Source organism: Phaethon lepturus, unplaced genomic scaffold (assembly GCF_000687285.1).
Source record: "Phaethon lepturus isolate BGI_N335 unplaced genomic scaffold, ASM68728v1 scaffold16590, whole genome shotgun sequence".
Classification (NCBI taxonomy): Eukaryota; Metazoa; Chordata; class Aves; order Phaethontiformes; family Phaethontidae; genus Phaethon; species Phaethon lepturus.
In genome coordinates, this window is record NW_010512748.1 from 15,823 (window position 1) to 32,816 (window position 16,994).

The following is a 16,994-nucleotide window of genomic DNA, read 5'->3' on the forward strand; positions in this document are numbered from 1 at the left end:
TCTGGCTCCTTTTCAAGGCACTGGAATAAATAATTAAAAAAAAGTTTGAAATGTTCGAGTTCTGCCAGTGCAGTTTGAAAGATATATATCTTATTTCTTCTGTGTCTGTGATGTTCATAAAATATTTTTTGTATTTTGCAAATAATCCTTGTTAGAATTTTACCAGATAATAGGTGCCTATGTGAGGGGACGTGTATTTTCATAAATTGGTGTGAGTCATTTCCAGGTAAGTCCTGAAGTCTGCTTAAACATAATTCTTATATCTCCTCTGAAACATGGCAGGTAATTCTTTGATGAAGTACTGCATTAAAAATGTACTGCAAATGAAATGGCAAATATTTTAACAACCTAATTGCCTATGTGCTTTGGGTTTGGGGGAAGGGAACTTGTAGTTTATGGTAGCCAAATCTGTTATGCAAGTTGGTAGACAAATTTGTTTTTTAACTAAGGGCAATTGAATGACTGAATTAAATGTAACTGTAGAATAAAACTTTTATATGGCACTTAAATAGCCAAATGTTCAATGAAGCTGCCATGTTACTTCTCCCCAAATTAGGAAATGCATCTGTACATGTGTGCAAAAATGTCTGTGCTCATTTGGGTAAAAACGTATTTGAAAGTTTCACAGCTGCATTTAACTAACTGCTGGAAAATGCAGTTGTAGTGCGAGAGAGGCAGGCCATGCCACCATTTTAGTCTCCTAATGCTGAGCTGCTTTCATGGGCTGGAAGAACCCTTGCTGTACATTAGCTGGCACTTTAGCACTGCTCGAATTACAGCCAGTCGTCCCTGGTCTGCAGTGTTTCATAGAAGCTCTGGTGCTGTGGCAGTGGCCTGTGGCACTGTATAGGTACCAGGCGATTCGGGGAAGGACAGTCAGCTAAAATAGCGCGTACCAAGCATCGACTCCCACAGCTGGCTTCCTGGACCTCCCAGAGCCAGGGTTGTATTTCAGGCACCTATATCCCTCCGCAGCAGCCTCTTGCTTTGCATGCAGCTGGCTGATCAAGCCCTTCTGCTGGCCATACAGAAGGCTGCTGGGTGGGAGAAAAGCCTCAGCGCCGTGGGGCAGCCAGCCAGGGTGACACCTATGGGGGCTGGCTCTTGGAGAGCCTCGGGTAATGCCACATCTCAGAGCAGCCCGTGCTGGGTTGTGTACACTGGTATTGTAAAGATGTTTTCGTAGCATTTGCATGCTGTCCTGCAGCTAGTGGCAGTGTCCTTTAGCATCAGTGAGATAACTGCATCTGTTGGGTGTAGTAGGTACTTTCATAGACACATAGAAAAGTTGAGGTTGGAAGGGACTTCTGGAGGCCATCGCGTCCCTACTCAAGCAGGCCTCAGTATTCCAGATGTGGCCTTGCAAGCACAGAGCAAAGAGGCATCGCCATCCCAGTTGGGGTGTCTCTGAAAAGAAGAACCTGTGTCCTGTCCTTAGCTGGAAAGCACAGGAACCAGTTACAGATGTTCCCTGCAAATTTTGCTGTATCTTTCATGGGTAAATCAGGCAGGAGTGTGATAAGCTCTTGGGATCATTCTTCAACCTGGACTTGCTATGAAATCACAGAGCTGTGTTTTAAATCATATGTCCAAATGACATGACACAAGCCAGAACTTCTGTATCGTGATTTTAAGAGAACAAGTAGTTGTAACAAATGGGCTGTGACAAACCAAACCTTTGGTTAAACAAATGCCATATCGTTGAACGTTAGGAAGGGGAACAAGGAAAATTATTTAAAACATGTGAAAAGGAAAGCCATATATGTTTTAAGGAAGATAAATAGTTTAGGCCATTAAGAAAGTCTATTTAAAGTTACCTTTGTTGTATTACACAAAACTCCAGTGTGTCAATCTAGTTGTTTAGTTTTCCTCTAAGGAAATAATACAACGATTTTTCAAACATGACCTTGAGAGAATAAATGCTTCTATTCTTTATTGTTTTGGTGTTCCAAGATCAAACTTGCTCCCTGGACTGGCAGCCCATCCCAGAATCTGAAAGCTGATTTGGCTTTGTTTCCTTCTTGTCCACTATTGCTGATATTAAAGGCATAAGTATCCTGGTGATAAGTGTTTCAGGAATTACTTCTTTCAGAGTAATTTTTTTCTTCTGTGAGTTCAATTTCCTAAGGACAAAGTGGATGTATTTCTAGGTATCATACTGTATTTTCTATGGCTATCTCATAGTAAATAATGTAAATTAAATATTCTGCATATTGTACCTCAAATTAAACAACCATTTCTTTTTAAAATTTGGAGTATTACCATGCTGGAGTGTAACTCTTAGTTTAACAGAATTTTTAATATTGTTACCTTTCCAAAGACTTCCAGATGTAATTGTAGTATTTTATCTTGTTTTCCAGCTTATTTAAACACTATAAACTATATGAATACCTCTTTCACAGTCTTAGAGAAGAACTTGTGATAAGTAATGAGGTAAGTCATTTATATAGATGGAACTCATTATGCAATTATTTAATGAATGCAACGTAGCATATGTTTTATATTGCTCAAAGCAACTTCGTGTCAACATTACTGCATTACTAACATAAAATGGCTGATTAAAGAATACAAGTTAGATGTTTTGATCCTCGTATTCAAAATTAATTTTGGATTTCAAAAAAGTGTAAATGCATTGCTTGGTTAAGATGTTAGTTGTGTTAAATCAGGAATACTTTTGTGTATGTATGAGTCTGACTCCATTTAAAATCAACAAGCAAAATCAGAAAAGGCTGTGTACCAAGCCTAGTCTGACCACAGTCCTAATATTTAGGTACACATGTGTATGTACAGAGTTTTGTTTCTACTGCAGCCACCAACAGTTTATTATACTGACTGTAAAGAAACAAGCTAGCTGGAAATTCAGTGTTTTGAAAGCATTCAGTTAATAATAGTGAGTTGCCTTGACTATAAACTTTGCCACATATTCTAACTTATATGTGAAAAAATACACAGGAAAATGCATTGATGCAGGATGTGGCTTTTAATCAAATGGACAGATTCAATTCATCAAATGAACCTTCCCTTTATCTTGACTGTGTGTTTTGAGGATGTGTGTTACAATACATTGAAAAAGATTTACATTTATAATTTATATTAGGAGAAAACTGGTTGCTCAGAGGGGCACAGTAGTGGAATTTTTTTGATGGCAATTATAATTTACCCTATCAGTACCCAGTGAAGTTAAAGTTAATGCACTGGAAAATTTTCTTTACACTTTAAGGTGGTGGTTTGACTCTGTAAATGATGTGGGATAATTTCTTCCTCTGTTGCTTTTAAATAGCCATATTATAAAAAAGAAGGACTTTTCTTGATAGGGTTGCAAATATTTGGAAATTATTCTCATCATTTGTGCGGTGGATTAAAATTCCAGCTACGATGAAATCACTGACAAAACTGTCATTACATAAGTAGAGCAGGACTTCAGTATTACTGTGTTAGAGTTGGTTTTTTATATTAGCTAGCCAGATCAATGGCTGGTTAGCACTTTCTAGTTAGTAAAATTATTTTTAATGGGGCTTTGATTAAGTAATTTCTTAAGTAAATTTGGGTAATGTATGTTATCAGTTGTAGACTAGCTTAAAAGAAATATCTTTGTGTTTTCTTAAAACCGATTTCTGAATGTCTGAGATCGGTGTACACTGTCCTAACCACGGAAGAGTGACTGCTCTGCACAGTCTGTCAGCTGGGGAGTACCACCTCTGCTTAAGGTACCACCTCCATAGGTGAATGGCAGAAATGTGTTTCTGTGAATTAATTTGGTGATGGTCCATCAAAGGAACAAGTGCAATCTACAATTATAACTGTCACAAAGACCTTCATGACAATTTTAGCCATAACTCTTTTTTATGGCCATTTTTTACCTATGCACCAGTTCAGTTTAATCTATCTGTTTTGTATTCTGAGTTCCATGGCAGAGAGTCTGTAATTTGTCCAACCATACTGCAATGATGAAGAAAATCAATACTTATATTCCTGTGGAGTTTATTTTGATAGGGTGATACATTGTTCTTCAATAAGTAACTGGTTAAGGCACTGAAGCTACACATACAAATTTATGGCATTATTTGCACTTGCTTTATGTGTTAAAATGTGGTGAGAGATGAATCCAGCATAGACTTCAAGTTCTTTTGCTACAACTTTACCTCCTTTTACAAATCAAGACTTTGCGACAAGTCAGTGAAATTACTTGCTTCAACTGAAATGGCTTGCGTTAGCTCAGTGAAATTTGTGCTCCACATGTGCCGAAAGTACAGCCTAATGAGAAGACTTGCTTCTTTAAAAGAGATGCAGCTACAACAAATAAATGCAGTACTTAGTGTTGTAATGGATATCCTTTCATAGAAACTGCAGTATGTGTTTTCCAAAGAAATCTTATAGCAATGGATTGTAAACTCATTGGATTTTATTTTTTCTCTAGCACAGGCAATTATACAGGGTTCTCAATCAGGTTTCCTTTTTGATCTTTTGCTGCAGTTATTTCCAAATGACCCTGTCACTTCCTGTGTAGAATAAAGTCAGACAAGAAAAGGGAAATGACTCAAAGCTCAGTTAGATTATGCATACAATATTTGTGGCCATGCCACTTAAATTTTAAGTTACTTAAATGTGGCACATAATTAATGGAGCTTCACAGTCTGATTAATATTCTACATTTGATGCAGCTACATAATAGAACCACCTTTGTAAAATGTACAGTAAATATATTTACATAAATATATGTAAAATAAAATATATATTGTAAAATATATAAAAAAGCAGTAGTTAAGTCTTAAAAAAAAATAACAATGGCTAATTTAAATATATTTTTACATTGGCTAAAGCCTTTAAACCAAGCTACCTGACGTGATCATATTGCCTAGGAAGAAAAAAAGGTTAGAACTGAAAGAGATGAATGCTTGGTTAGATGATAAAACACACATCATACGTCTAACCTACTTTGGCAGTATTTAAAATTTAAAACTTGCCTTTCCAGCTATCAAATTCCTTGCTTCTCCTCCATTCCAGATCTACAAAGCCCTATATATTATGCATGCATGAATACCTGTTAGAAAACATGATGGTACAAGGAATTACTAAGAAGCGTTAAGATTGCCAAGTAAATTCATTTGTTTTTTTCTGTTCCCCACATATAGAACGATTACAGAAGAAGTAGTGCTTTAGCTGTTCTGTGGCTATGATCCAGAATAAAACGCATGTAGTGCTAACATACCAGAGTTCTTCAGGAATATTGTTGTTAAATATACTGTTTTTTCCCTTTTGTCTGTTCTGGAGGTTTTACTTTCTAGCTGTGATTTAGTACATCTATATTAGCCTGCAATTTCAAAGAAAGCAACAGGAGTACAGACTAAATCTTGATGTGCAGGGATTCAGTGGAGCAATTCCTATTAACACATGTCAGATCTTATAACAACGGTTTAAACTGTTAATATATGAATTGTGTAGAAGATTTTATTCTCTTCTATTTCTATGTTTAGTTAATTTATTTTGCTTTGATAGGATGATATGTTACAGCACATCTTGTATTTTTTTTCTCACATTTACAAATTGTACCTTATACTGCAGTTCATGTTTTTGCTGCTCTCTGTTGTGTATTTTTGGATGGAATAAGGCTAAGGTCTTTTGGGATTATGTCTGCTTTGAAACATTTCCTAATAAAAATAATGTGGTTGGTAAATCTAGTTTTATTCCTAGTTGCTTTAGCCAGCCTGATGGAGTAATCTGCTATTTTATGGCCCAGATGACTAGCTAAGTTTGACTTCTTGAAATAGTAGTGTACAATGTAATTTTCTTTAGAGATGTCATAGAAGGTCAGGTTGCAATAAAAATATCGAAGACTAAGTTTAATGGCAGTGCAGATTCAGTATTATAGCAGTCACTAGATATCATCCTCTGTACTTAGAGTTCCAAAACAGTTTCCATTAATGCCTTCTTTCCATGTACTCCTTACTTGCTGAAACATTAAGCTTTCGAACTATGTCTGGTCTTTATCCAATTGTGGGTTGGGTTTTTTTTGAAAGTTTGAACAAAATCCCTTCTGTGTTTGAATTTAAGGGGGTGGGTAGGAAGAATGTACTATTTGAAAGCTAATAAAGCTTTTTTCTGATGGCAAAAGACCTGAAGTCTGGGACTCGACTTTGATATGTAATCCTCATTAGGTGTTGCATATTTAGATTGGTTAATCAATCATTGTTTAAACAAATTTGCTCAATGATTTCTTGAGAACTGCATTTTAAAGATGTATGAAACCAGAACATTTCCATAAGCGTATCAGTTCACACTAGAGGGATGCATTCCCCAGCTAATGGAGTGCATGCTTTTCAAAGCTTGAAGGTTTCAAATATTTGTGATGCTTAAAAACCACTGAGTTGATTTTCTGTAGCTTTGTTTTGTAAATATCTCCATGGCAAAGACATCAAGACTATTTTGAAGGAAATAAGAGCATAGGACTAGAAGGGACCTCTTCAATTTGTCAGCTCGAGTGCTGATATAGCAGGAAAGCTGCCCTGGTGCCTGGTTTCTGTAATGGTTATAAAACTTCTAATTTCCAGTCTAAGTGTATTCATGACAAGCTTACGTGCGTTTTGTCCTTGTGCCAATTTGTGCCAGTATTGACCTTTAGTTCTTATTCCATCCCCAGTGTTTATTTTTCTAGTGTATAAAGAGACAGCAATCTTATTGTCAGCCTTCATTTAGCTAAACCAGAAAAGCCAGCCAGCTCTAATCTTTGCTTTTAAGGTAGGCTTTTGATACTTGCATTCTTACATACATACCAGCCTCTAGTCATCCCGTTGGCCTTTTTCTATAATTGTTCCACTTTAAATCAGTTTTGTTTGAACATAAGTGACCAAACTGCACATAATATTGTTGCTGAGATAAAAGCAAGGCCTTGTACAATATCAATAGTGCTTTCTTGTTCTCTACTGGGGATAGCTTATGTGATAGGTCCTAGAATCAGTTGCACATTTTATACCCATGTCATGTTGCTGTCTAGTCATAGGTCTGCTATTCCTGTTCTCCTTTATTACTGTATTTTCCAGCTGAGGTACTCCCAGTGCTCAGTAGGTTTTAAAAAAAATTATGTCCCTACAATGTCATCTCACCATTTGCCATTGAATACAAGAGTGAATATTCTACAAGGTCATTCATTCCCATCTGTATGATATTCCTACCCTTTTCTGAACTGATCATGTCTCACATTTTCTTTTGTCTAGAACATTGGTTATCTTATTAAATAAACTGTGAAATTAGTCTGCCATCATGTATCTTTGAAACAGTTGTGTTATATCCCATTTTTCTTTAATTTCTATGTCCTTATTTTTTTTTCTTCAAAACATGTTCTTCAAGCTTTTACTACTATGAAGATCAAAACTACAGCTTCAGGAGTAGGTTCATTATTTTACAGTCATGAATGTTTAAAACTAGCAAACTGGTACTTGGTCTTTTGATGTCTGAGGGGAAATTTTTGATGTCCATTACAGATGTAGTACCCAAGACTGGATTACTGAAGTAAACAGCTGGAGAGCCGTTGGGTTTTGTGACAAAAATCACCAATATTAAGTCCTTTGATCTGAAGTTTGCTATGGCTACAAGCAGAGTGATCTTGAAGGCCTTGTGATTAGTCTGAACAAAAAATGGAGTCTGTTGGAATTGTAGGCATTATTACTAGAAATATTTTAAGCATATCTTGCACAATAGAAACCACCCTTGTTTTTCAAAGGCTGTCTTTGGTATACTCAGTTACCAGTAGTGGAGGTATTCTGACCTTTAACAGTTATGCTTCCATGTAGGTTGCCGGCTGATGGACTTTTACAGCTATTTTAACATTGCTGAACTATGCTGCCCTGAAACTCCAGAGTTTGCAGAATCCATAAGCTGGTGCTGAGTACTTTTGCAAATCTTCCTTTAGAGAATGATTGACAAAATGTTTTTTAAATTATTTTCTTAGAAAACGTCAAATACAAAACAAACATGCTTTTTAATTCAGTAATGCATGAACTTGTGAAAGTAAAACTTAAGGCAGGAAAAATGCCGAATAGCTGACATAGGCTATGCCTTCAGCGTGCAGAGCACTATGGTTCTGACCCAGCCAGTGTTTAAACAAGTGCCTCTTTTTAAGCACTTGGGAACTTCTATTTCAATGGACCTATTCATGTACACAGAGTTAAACTGAGAAGTGAGTGGGGTTACATTGCTCCGCACCCTGGAGAATGAAAAGCTAAAGACACAAGAGCAAAAAAAAAAATTTTAAGCTCATCATAACTTTTTATTGCAGTTGTACAGTTGACAAAGTATCACTTTTTTTGACTGTGTGATGTCAAATGAGAGAGAGGAAAAAAACTTGAATTGTTGGCAGTAAAATATTTCTGGAACTGTGCAGGAATTAATATATACACAGATGTGCTCTCTGAGTTTAATTATTTATTTAGAAAGTGGCTTGATTTCTGTATGCGTGTGTGTAAACATACATAGTTCTGGTAACAGCAGTAATGGCTTATTTGCTGGAATGCAAGTCAACTAGGATTTGTAGGCTTTGACTGGAAGGACAGACAGTATATTAATGACAGCATGTTTCTGCTACTCATCAGAATGTTGTAAGATCCAAATGACTAAGTGCTGTATCAGAAGACTACAGTACATATTTAAAAATATTTATCAATCAGTATGTAAGTTTTCATGGAAGACAATGAGATTGGCAGAAATGTATTGACTTGTGGAAATTTTAAAGTGGTTAAGTACCTGAAGGTAGACTACTAGGATATTAATTTTGTTTTATTTTTCTAGTATTCCTGAATAGCTTACTCTGTTGATGCCCTTTGGGAGTTCTTGTTTTACTTGACCGACATAAAATAAGATAATTGGAGTTGAGCAAACATCAGTAATTTTTTTTTATATAGAAGCTTCTGAGATTTTTCCAGTTTGATTTAATTCCAGTTTAAAACAAAAAATAAACACTTTTAACAGAATTGCTATTCTTACATGTCTCTGTTTAAACTCCCTCACTCCAAAGCAGACCTCTTGAGGGCCGTTTCAGAGCCCAAGCTCCATCCTGGCGCCATACAGCGTAGTTGGCTCTGCTGGAGCAAGGTCCACATGATTCTGGGGTCTGCAGTGTGCCCTCAGCTGTCCATAAGGCATGTTGTTGGGGAGCTGGGAATATAGAAAGCAGGTTACAAGGTCAGCCAGTGTGGCAAACTGTGTCAAAAGAGCTTTGTAAGTAAGCTGGTGAGAACCAGGTAGAAAGTAATTTGCTGGCAGAAAGTAATTTGCAAACTACGTCCTATTTTTTTAGGTAGTTCAAAGAATGATGTTTGTAAGGAATCTGCCAAATACAAAGGACACAGTTGAATTATCCCATGTCATTATGTCTGCTGCAGAACAATACTATTTTTGTTAAACTCTTCCATGTAACATAGCATGGATCGAGGAGTTATTCAAGAAGTACTGTGTTTCATTTATATTTTGCTGGTTCAAATTGAGCTTTTCTTATTTTTACTTGTTTGCCAGCAGGTACCATTTGGGTACTTGCTGCTCCGGTGTGACTCACTGGAGACTGGTTTGCCAGAGCAATTGCCCTATTTCCAAAATTTCCAACATAATTTTTGTTAATTAGCAGGCAGAGATCCAGGAACTATTTTTATACCCCCTACCTTTATCCGCAGCTTTTCATCATCCTGAAGATAAAATTGTATTCCTAAAAGTATCTGTGGAATGGACAAGTGATGTGATATTTCATGGGAGTGTATGCCCATGGGTGAGTATTTGTGTATCAAATTCATACATCTTGTGACCTTATGTTATGAATAACGTGTTGACCTTAATCATATAAGCAAGGAGCATAGCATTGCTTTACTGTGATGATTTGTAATCAATATACATTTTTATAGATTTTTATCTTTTTAGTTGGTGTTACGAGGACAAATGTATTCAAAGTTTAAATACAACAAGTTTTGCAATCCTTTAAAGTCCCTTTTTAAAGTGCACCAGAAAATTTGTATGTTTTCTAATTTCACCTTGCATTTTACAACTTGTCATAAGATACAACATAAAGTATTTTTACTGAACATTGAATCTGATGTATTTGAATATTTAATTTATAAAATGTTATTTTGATTTCCTATAAATATGCGAAGCTCAGCAAAATGCAGTGTTACTAATTAGAAAGCTGAGTTTTATAGGACGTCTGGCTGGTATGTGAGGTAACGTATATTGCTACTCAGGCTTACATTTAATAAACCTTAGCTAGGAAAATTGTTTAAATTTCAAAGAAAAGATAATAAATAAAATGAGGGCACAGAATATTAATGTGAACTGTGCCTTTATTTTTTTAAAGCATTCAAAGTTAAATAGTGGTGGTCTGTTAACAATCTAGGGCTATTTGGCAAGTCTTTAAACTTACTCAATAATCAAAACATAAAAGGACAATGGAAACTTTTTACAATAAAAGAAAAAGGAGTTGAGTACAGAAACCAAACAAATTATTCTCTGCTTTTTCTTGGTAAGGAGGTGAACTTTATAGGAAGGGCAGCAAGCTCTGAGTTAGGGTTGCCTTTTCCTGTCTTTGTTATAAATTACATCTGTCTGTGAAGAATCCTCTCCAGTTACTTTGTGGTTCATGGTTACGGGGGAGGTGTGCATGTCTATCTGGAACGGAGCAGAGAAAGACAGATTGTGGGGAGCCTTCTTTTAATTTTACTGTTGTTTTTTTTTTTTCCACTTAGGAAATGGCAATTCTTCACATTAATTTGCCTTGCTTACTAAATATACAGATGGATAAAATTCCTAAGATCCCAGCTGTGTAAATAGAATATTAACAAAACAACTGTTTTCTTCAGTGTTTGTATTATTTGTTCTTTGTAGTGTGCTAGACTTTTGGAAGACTTCAACACTATTTAGGTTCAGTGTAATCATTCAAAATGTTTTTATTAGGACTTAAATGGGGAAAACATTTGGCAAAGGGATGGACTTTATCCAAAGCATAACGCTTGATTCTTTTATGAGAGTCCGAACACACTGCAACAATATTATGAGGCACCAGAAATATGGGAAGAAGCTGCCAAATAGTACTGAAGGAGAGCCATGTACTTGGGCTGAGCGTGCGCTTCATGTCCTCCTTTCCCTGTACCTAGTGAGCACCTGAAGAGAACAAGCTGAAGTAGCCCATGTGCAGCTATGCAGGTGGGAGAGAAAGGGGCCATGACCCAGTTCCCATACTATTTATACTATTTCTTTCACCCTTTGATCCCGAAGTAGGAGTCATTTGCAGGTTGCTCGCGACAGAGAAGAGGGGGAAATTTTGTCCTTCCAATCCCCTTCTTCAGTGTAGGCTGATCGCCAGCTTCCACCAGCTCCAGCCTGCTGAGCTTCACTCTCTTGTTCTTCTCTTTTGGGAAATAGGTTCCTAGCTGTAACTTTCATCAACCCTAACCTCGTGCTTTCTGAGTCTCTCTCCAATCCACTGCATTGCTTATAGAAGCTAAGACTTCATTATGTATTTCCAGCTATTTCGCTCAGAAAAACAACATTGAGTATGTAGACTATATTGTATCTCCTCAGGGTGGGCTTGAAAAGACAGCAGCTGGAGTCTTTTAGAGTGTTTCATGATTAAGACTATTATCTGAATTATTTTATGGTTTGGCTTCCCATTGCACTGCTGGAAATTTAGTAGTGTAGTAATCCTGAGTCTTCTCTTGACCAACTAAAACGGCCGAGGAGAAATACTTAACTGTTTATGCGTAATACTTGCTTTTTCATACTTGTAAGGGTGTGTAGAATCCTTGGCTGACCTTAAGATGCTAAGGTGGGGAGTATTTGTATGAACTTTATTTGCCTTTTTTTTTCCAGACTGATTTCACCCTCAAATTTTGTCTTTGTCTCCGATTGCAAAGGCTATGCTGGAGCCCACATAGGTTCTGCAGAGTTACTCTGCAGTTGGTTCTGTGTGCAGGATAAGACTCAAACAAACATGGATGTTTTCAGATGAAATACATTAACATTGTGCTCTCCACTTTTTATGATGAGTGGTCCTTCTGATCTTTTTGGTTGGTTCTACAAGAATCCAACAATACTGTAAAAAACACTGTGGAAAATACTGTTACTGCTCTCAAAGCACAGAACATTTTGCATGAATTACATGCATTACTATTAGTGTTAGAATTCACGTGCTTGGTAAAAGTTTTATTGTCTCTTTGTTCTATTCAAATAATGCTACACAAGGAACAATATCTTCTGTGCAGTTGCTCTGTAGTTTATTTTGACTGTGCATATCAAATTTGGCTTGTGAATACAGTCTAAGGAAATGGCATAGATTCTAAGTGATAAAGATGAATGTTGTGTGCTTCATCTGTAGCAAGGCCATCCAAATATGGTCTCAGACTTGTGAAAACATCCCGTGCTTGAGAAGACTTGAATTTTGGATCAATCAAGGCTGTGGGCAATTTTCAGGCACTGACCAGCTGGAATTCGTGTCTATATGTTTAGATTCACTAGATGTTGTGTGTTGTGAGTAGATTTGCAATACATTGCAACCATGAGCAATGTGTGTAGACCCCATGTATTACTCCTGTTTAATGAAACGGAGAAGTGATAGGGGTGTTCCTTAGAGCTTATTCTACTTTGAATATCTGCCTAACATTCTCTCGGAGTTTTTCTTACCATTCATTTTGTATTCATGATACCCATTTATCATTTTCATCTCTGTCAGTTGTACATTTAGGACTCTTAATGATTTTCTTTTGTTCTAAGGAAGATATTCTGCCAGCTTTTTGTATTCTTTAGGAGTTAGGATGTAGCTGAAAATTTACATTTGCAGAAATGTTAAATTACGTGTAATAATCATGTTTCAAACTAAGTGTTTAAAGGTTTTACCCTCACTTAGACTTGTTGCAGGAGACTGCTTTAAATTTTTAGCATTACTGTTGTCCCTGCAGACCTAGATTAAAAGAAAGTGGTAGGTAGAGGCTAGGTGGTTTGCTTTTTTTTTTTTTAAAGTCCTATCAGTGGTGCATTGTTGTGCCCTCCAGTGGGATTTCAAAAAACATCATTACGTTTCTGTCCATTTTGAGAATGACCCCTTGAGTCCATTGATAGGTGCATGCATGCTGGTATGTAACTCAGTACTGAACCATTCATTTCTGTGAATAATAATATTAATAATCATGTTTTGTTTGAGAAATCAAGAAATCGTCAAGATGGAAGTAAGGAGCTAAATGTTAATCATTTTGTCATGACAGAGATTTTGTCTTTTGTCCCTCCCTCCCTGCTGCACTTGCAAATATAGCCCTCTGAATTACTGAACGTAAAAGTCTTATCATCCTCTTTGCAACCCGGCACAGCAAAACACAATAGAAGTTAAAGGCAGGATTTCAGTCTTATCTCTGTGTTTCCTAAATACTGCTGGTTTGACTTCAGTTCCTACTCTTGTTATTCATACTGTTTTTATTGCAGTGTATTTCATTTTCTCTCTTTGTTCTGATCAATCCTCATTTAAATGGGTAAATAATAAAAGAAAGAGGGTACATAATCAAATTACCAGAAGTAATTGGTCAGTCCAAGCATTACTGGAACTTTGTAATGAGCGGAAAGCACAGGGCTTTGGTATCAGAGTCATAAAGGCCAAGCCTTTAAAACTGACAACGCAAACACATTGCTATATTGGCACATTTTTTGTGAATTTAAATTACAAATTATTGTGTATAATCAGAATCAGAGCAACTGGAAAATCATACAGCATGGATAGACTTTATTAATTTTGGATACAAACGACAGACATTAGACAAGCTTAGAAGTCTGACAGACTAGGAGAATCTTAATATTTGACAAGTGCAAGATAAAATGAGAACTTGTCTTGTGGATTATTTTTTTTTCGTTCATAGTAGCAGGAACATTACACAAACTAATAAGCAGCAAACCATATGCATTAGAATAAAATGTACAAGCCTGCGGTAAGGGAGCTTATTTAGGAAACGGGAAAGTTTGAAGACTGTACATTAAACGGCCAACAGGACATGGTATATTAAACAGGGGACTGTGGGTTGCTCTGGGAATTGAGAATGAGATACTGAAGTTTTTCAGTGCTCAATTGCCGTTTTAATACATTTACCACTTTGCAGACTATAACATGAGTTGTTCTTGTTCCACTTCATAGTAAATTAATACAATTAGAAAGACAACCTGCTTTCTTCCTTAGCACTTATCTGTTGATGTACTACCAATTTTAGAAGCAAAATTAATTGCTTAATCAGATAGGTGTCAATAACTCCAACCTCTACAGAAGTAGAGAGTTTGATTTTTTTTTTTTTTATCATTATTATTTTATTTTTATTTTCCTTTTTCACTTTCTGCCAATTGGGGAAGAATGGATGAAGAGTAAAGAAAAGGTAACACGACTGTTAACAAACTAAACCCTGCTCTGTGGAATTCAGTTGTAGAAAAGACCATTTTTATAGGTTTGTGCCATTTACAGGGTTCTGTGTGTCAAGTCCAGTAAGATCAGTATGGCAGGGGTTCTCATTAAGAGTACACTAAACTTGCCAAATGCTACAATAAGCAGCAGTGGTGTAGCAGGGTATTGCAGCTTCATTTTTACCTGGCGATCAGATTGACTCTGTCAGCTAGTTCCAAGTTAAGACCCAATTTACTTGGGCTGCATAGGAACGTCAATGTGATGCTAATATTCTATTGAACTCTACCTTCAGAGAACAGTAATTTCTATTCATCGATGACATCGTGAATTTGAAAATTAAAGAAATTGTTGAGATGGAGACTTTCAGACAAATTCATCATGGGATAACCCATGAGAAGGCTTTTAATGTCTGTGCTTCATTTACTGCTGTCAGGTATAAATTTGGAGTGTGCAGTTAATATTTACAATGCAATTCAGGTATCCTCAATCCACTGTACCCCAAGTAATTTCAAGGGATCTACTATGATTGTATCTAAAATAGATGTTACATTACCATGGTATGTAATGGCAGCAAAATTGGGCCTTAACCTGAAAATTATTACATTAAAAATATTCTTGAAAAAATGCAAACATCCCATATTTACAGTTGTATAAATTACTGCTATAGCTGTGATGTGTGTGTATGTATAAGTAGAGTAGAAAGTGCTGTATTAGTTTATCTTATGGATCGTTCCCAAATAAGACTTACTATTCAAAACATTTTAACTAATTTTGCTTTGTACTTTCTGTAGTAAATTAAGGAGCCTAGTTAGTTTTCAACATTAAGAGAAGGTTGCTGCAGTATTTCTGCAATATAACAGGTATTATATTTGTTAATATACTTTGGGAGCATTTGAATTCTAATCACACAGACGAAAGGAAATTTCAAGTAATGGCAAGCAAATTTAAATTACACAACAGTAAAGACTTTCATACCTCTGAAAATATTTCAGCACTGGCTTTTTTTTTCCCGCTTGCTTTGATTATCCATGATCACAGCAGAAGAATTCTATAGCTGTTGCCATAATTTCTAAAGCATAACTGTGCTAACATGAAATATGTATATATAGGTACATTTGCCAAGATGTTTTAATTTTTTCATTCATTTTCCACCTCATGTACTGGGAGGGGCTGCTGATCAGCACACCGGCTGAAGGAAAATGCAGAATTGTTGTAGGAGAAAATGGAGATATGCAGGCAACATTTCCAGGAAAAGTAAGCTTTTTCTACTGTGATTTCAGAGTAGAAAAATCAGATTTCCATCCCATAAAACTTACTGCTTTGACCTCTGGGATCCCTCGGTACACTAGCCAGCATTTGCTAGCCATGCACTTGCAAGTGTCTCACAAGGCACAGTGTGAGAGATTATTTTTATGCCACACAAACTTGCCAGCTTTGCACCCGTTGAACGTTACTCTGGGTCAGGCCTCACAAGCTATGTATGTCTCATTATCTAATTCCTACAGCTTGGCTCCTCTTGCAAGCCAGGTCTTGGCTAAGATAAAAAGCTGCAATACAAGACACTTAGTGACCACAGAAGGGAGGAATATTCTGTCCAAGGAGGCATTTTCCTACACTTCTCCAGCTTGATGCCCTCCTGTCATGAGACTTTCCACCTTTTCAGCAGCACCTGCTTGTTGTAAAAATGAGGAGGGGGAACTAAGCACCACTGTGACCAAAAATAAATTCCCCAATTTTTTTTTATTGCCACGTTTAACCTCTGCTCTTTTAATCATATGCACAGCAGGAGAAAGGGGATGTGCTTTAACAACTTAACAGGTATTAAACAGTGCAAGTCTTTAGCTAGAAATCATGCTATCAGTTGGAAGTAAACAATAAGGCTATATATATTTAATTTTTAATAAATTTTGAGTTATGCTATTCTTTTAATTACATTAATCAAGCAGGCTCCAACACTGCAAGCCTTAGGGCTTGAAGTGCAATTTCAGTGCTTTGTAATAAATTTGCCAAAGTTTGGAAAAAGATGAAATGGCTTAATATTAAACATTTGCTTGATTTAAATTTTACTAACCCATGCACTTTATAATTCATATTTTTTCAGTGCAATGTACTGCCACAGCAGAACAATCATAATAGTAATTGTGAGTAAGTGTTCCTTTTGCACACAGGTTTTGCTTATAAACTAAGATGAATAAAGGGGCCTGGAGTATCGAGGGAATGCTAAAGGTCTGCAGAGCCTTTCACTTCAAGGTCATCGGTTCAAGCACACATCATTAAAGACAGAAAGTTAACATCTAACTACTGCTTCATAATATACATGAAATGACTTCTAGTGATGTCAGTGGAGACAAGGAAAGGATACAACCAGTTTAATAACAAGAAAAGCGGTAGGACTAATGTGTAGGTCCAAAAAAGACCTACCAGGCTCCTGTCTTCTCCTGCATGCAGTCCTAAGGGATGTATTCACTCTTCAGTCTGGAAAGGTTAGAAAGGTTGTAGCCACCCTACTTGCTGTTATTTGATGTCATAAGCTTAATTGAGTTGAGCTGGGTAAATACTAGGTTGGAAAGGATCCGAGGAAAATTCAGGTAGA

At 36.5% G+C, this 16,994-nt stretch overlaps 1 protein-coding gene across 1 annotated transcript in view; it reads left to right on the forward strand.

Annotated features, from left to right (window-relative positions):
• LOC104621530 (chromosome unknown open reading frame, human C10orf107) overlaps positions 1–16,994 on the forward strand; it is a 41,732-nt gene that overhangs the window by 6,114 nt on the left and 18,624 nt on the right. Inside the window, exon 3 of the mRNA XM_010288051.1 lies at positions 2,361–2,433. Coding sequence (XP_010286353.1) covers positions 2,361–2,433 — 73 coding nt within the window. The remainder of the gene's footprint in view (positions 1–2,360; positions 2,434–16,994) is intronic.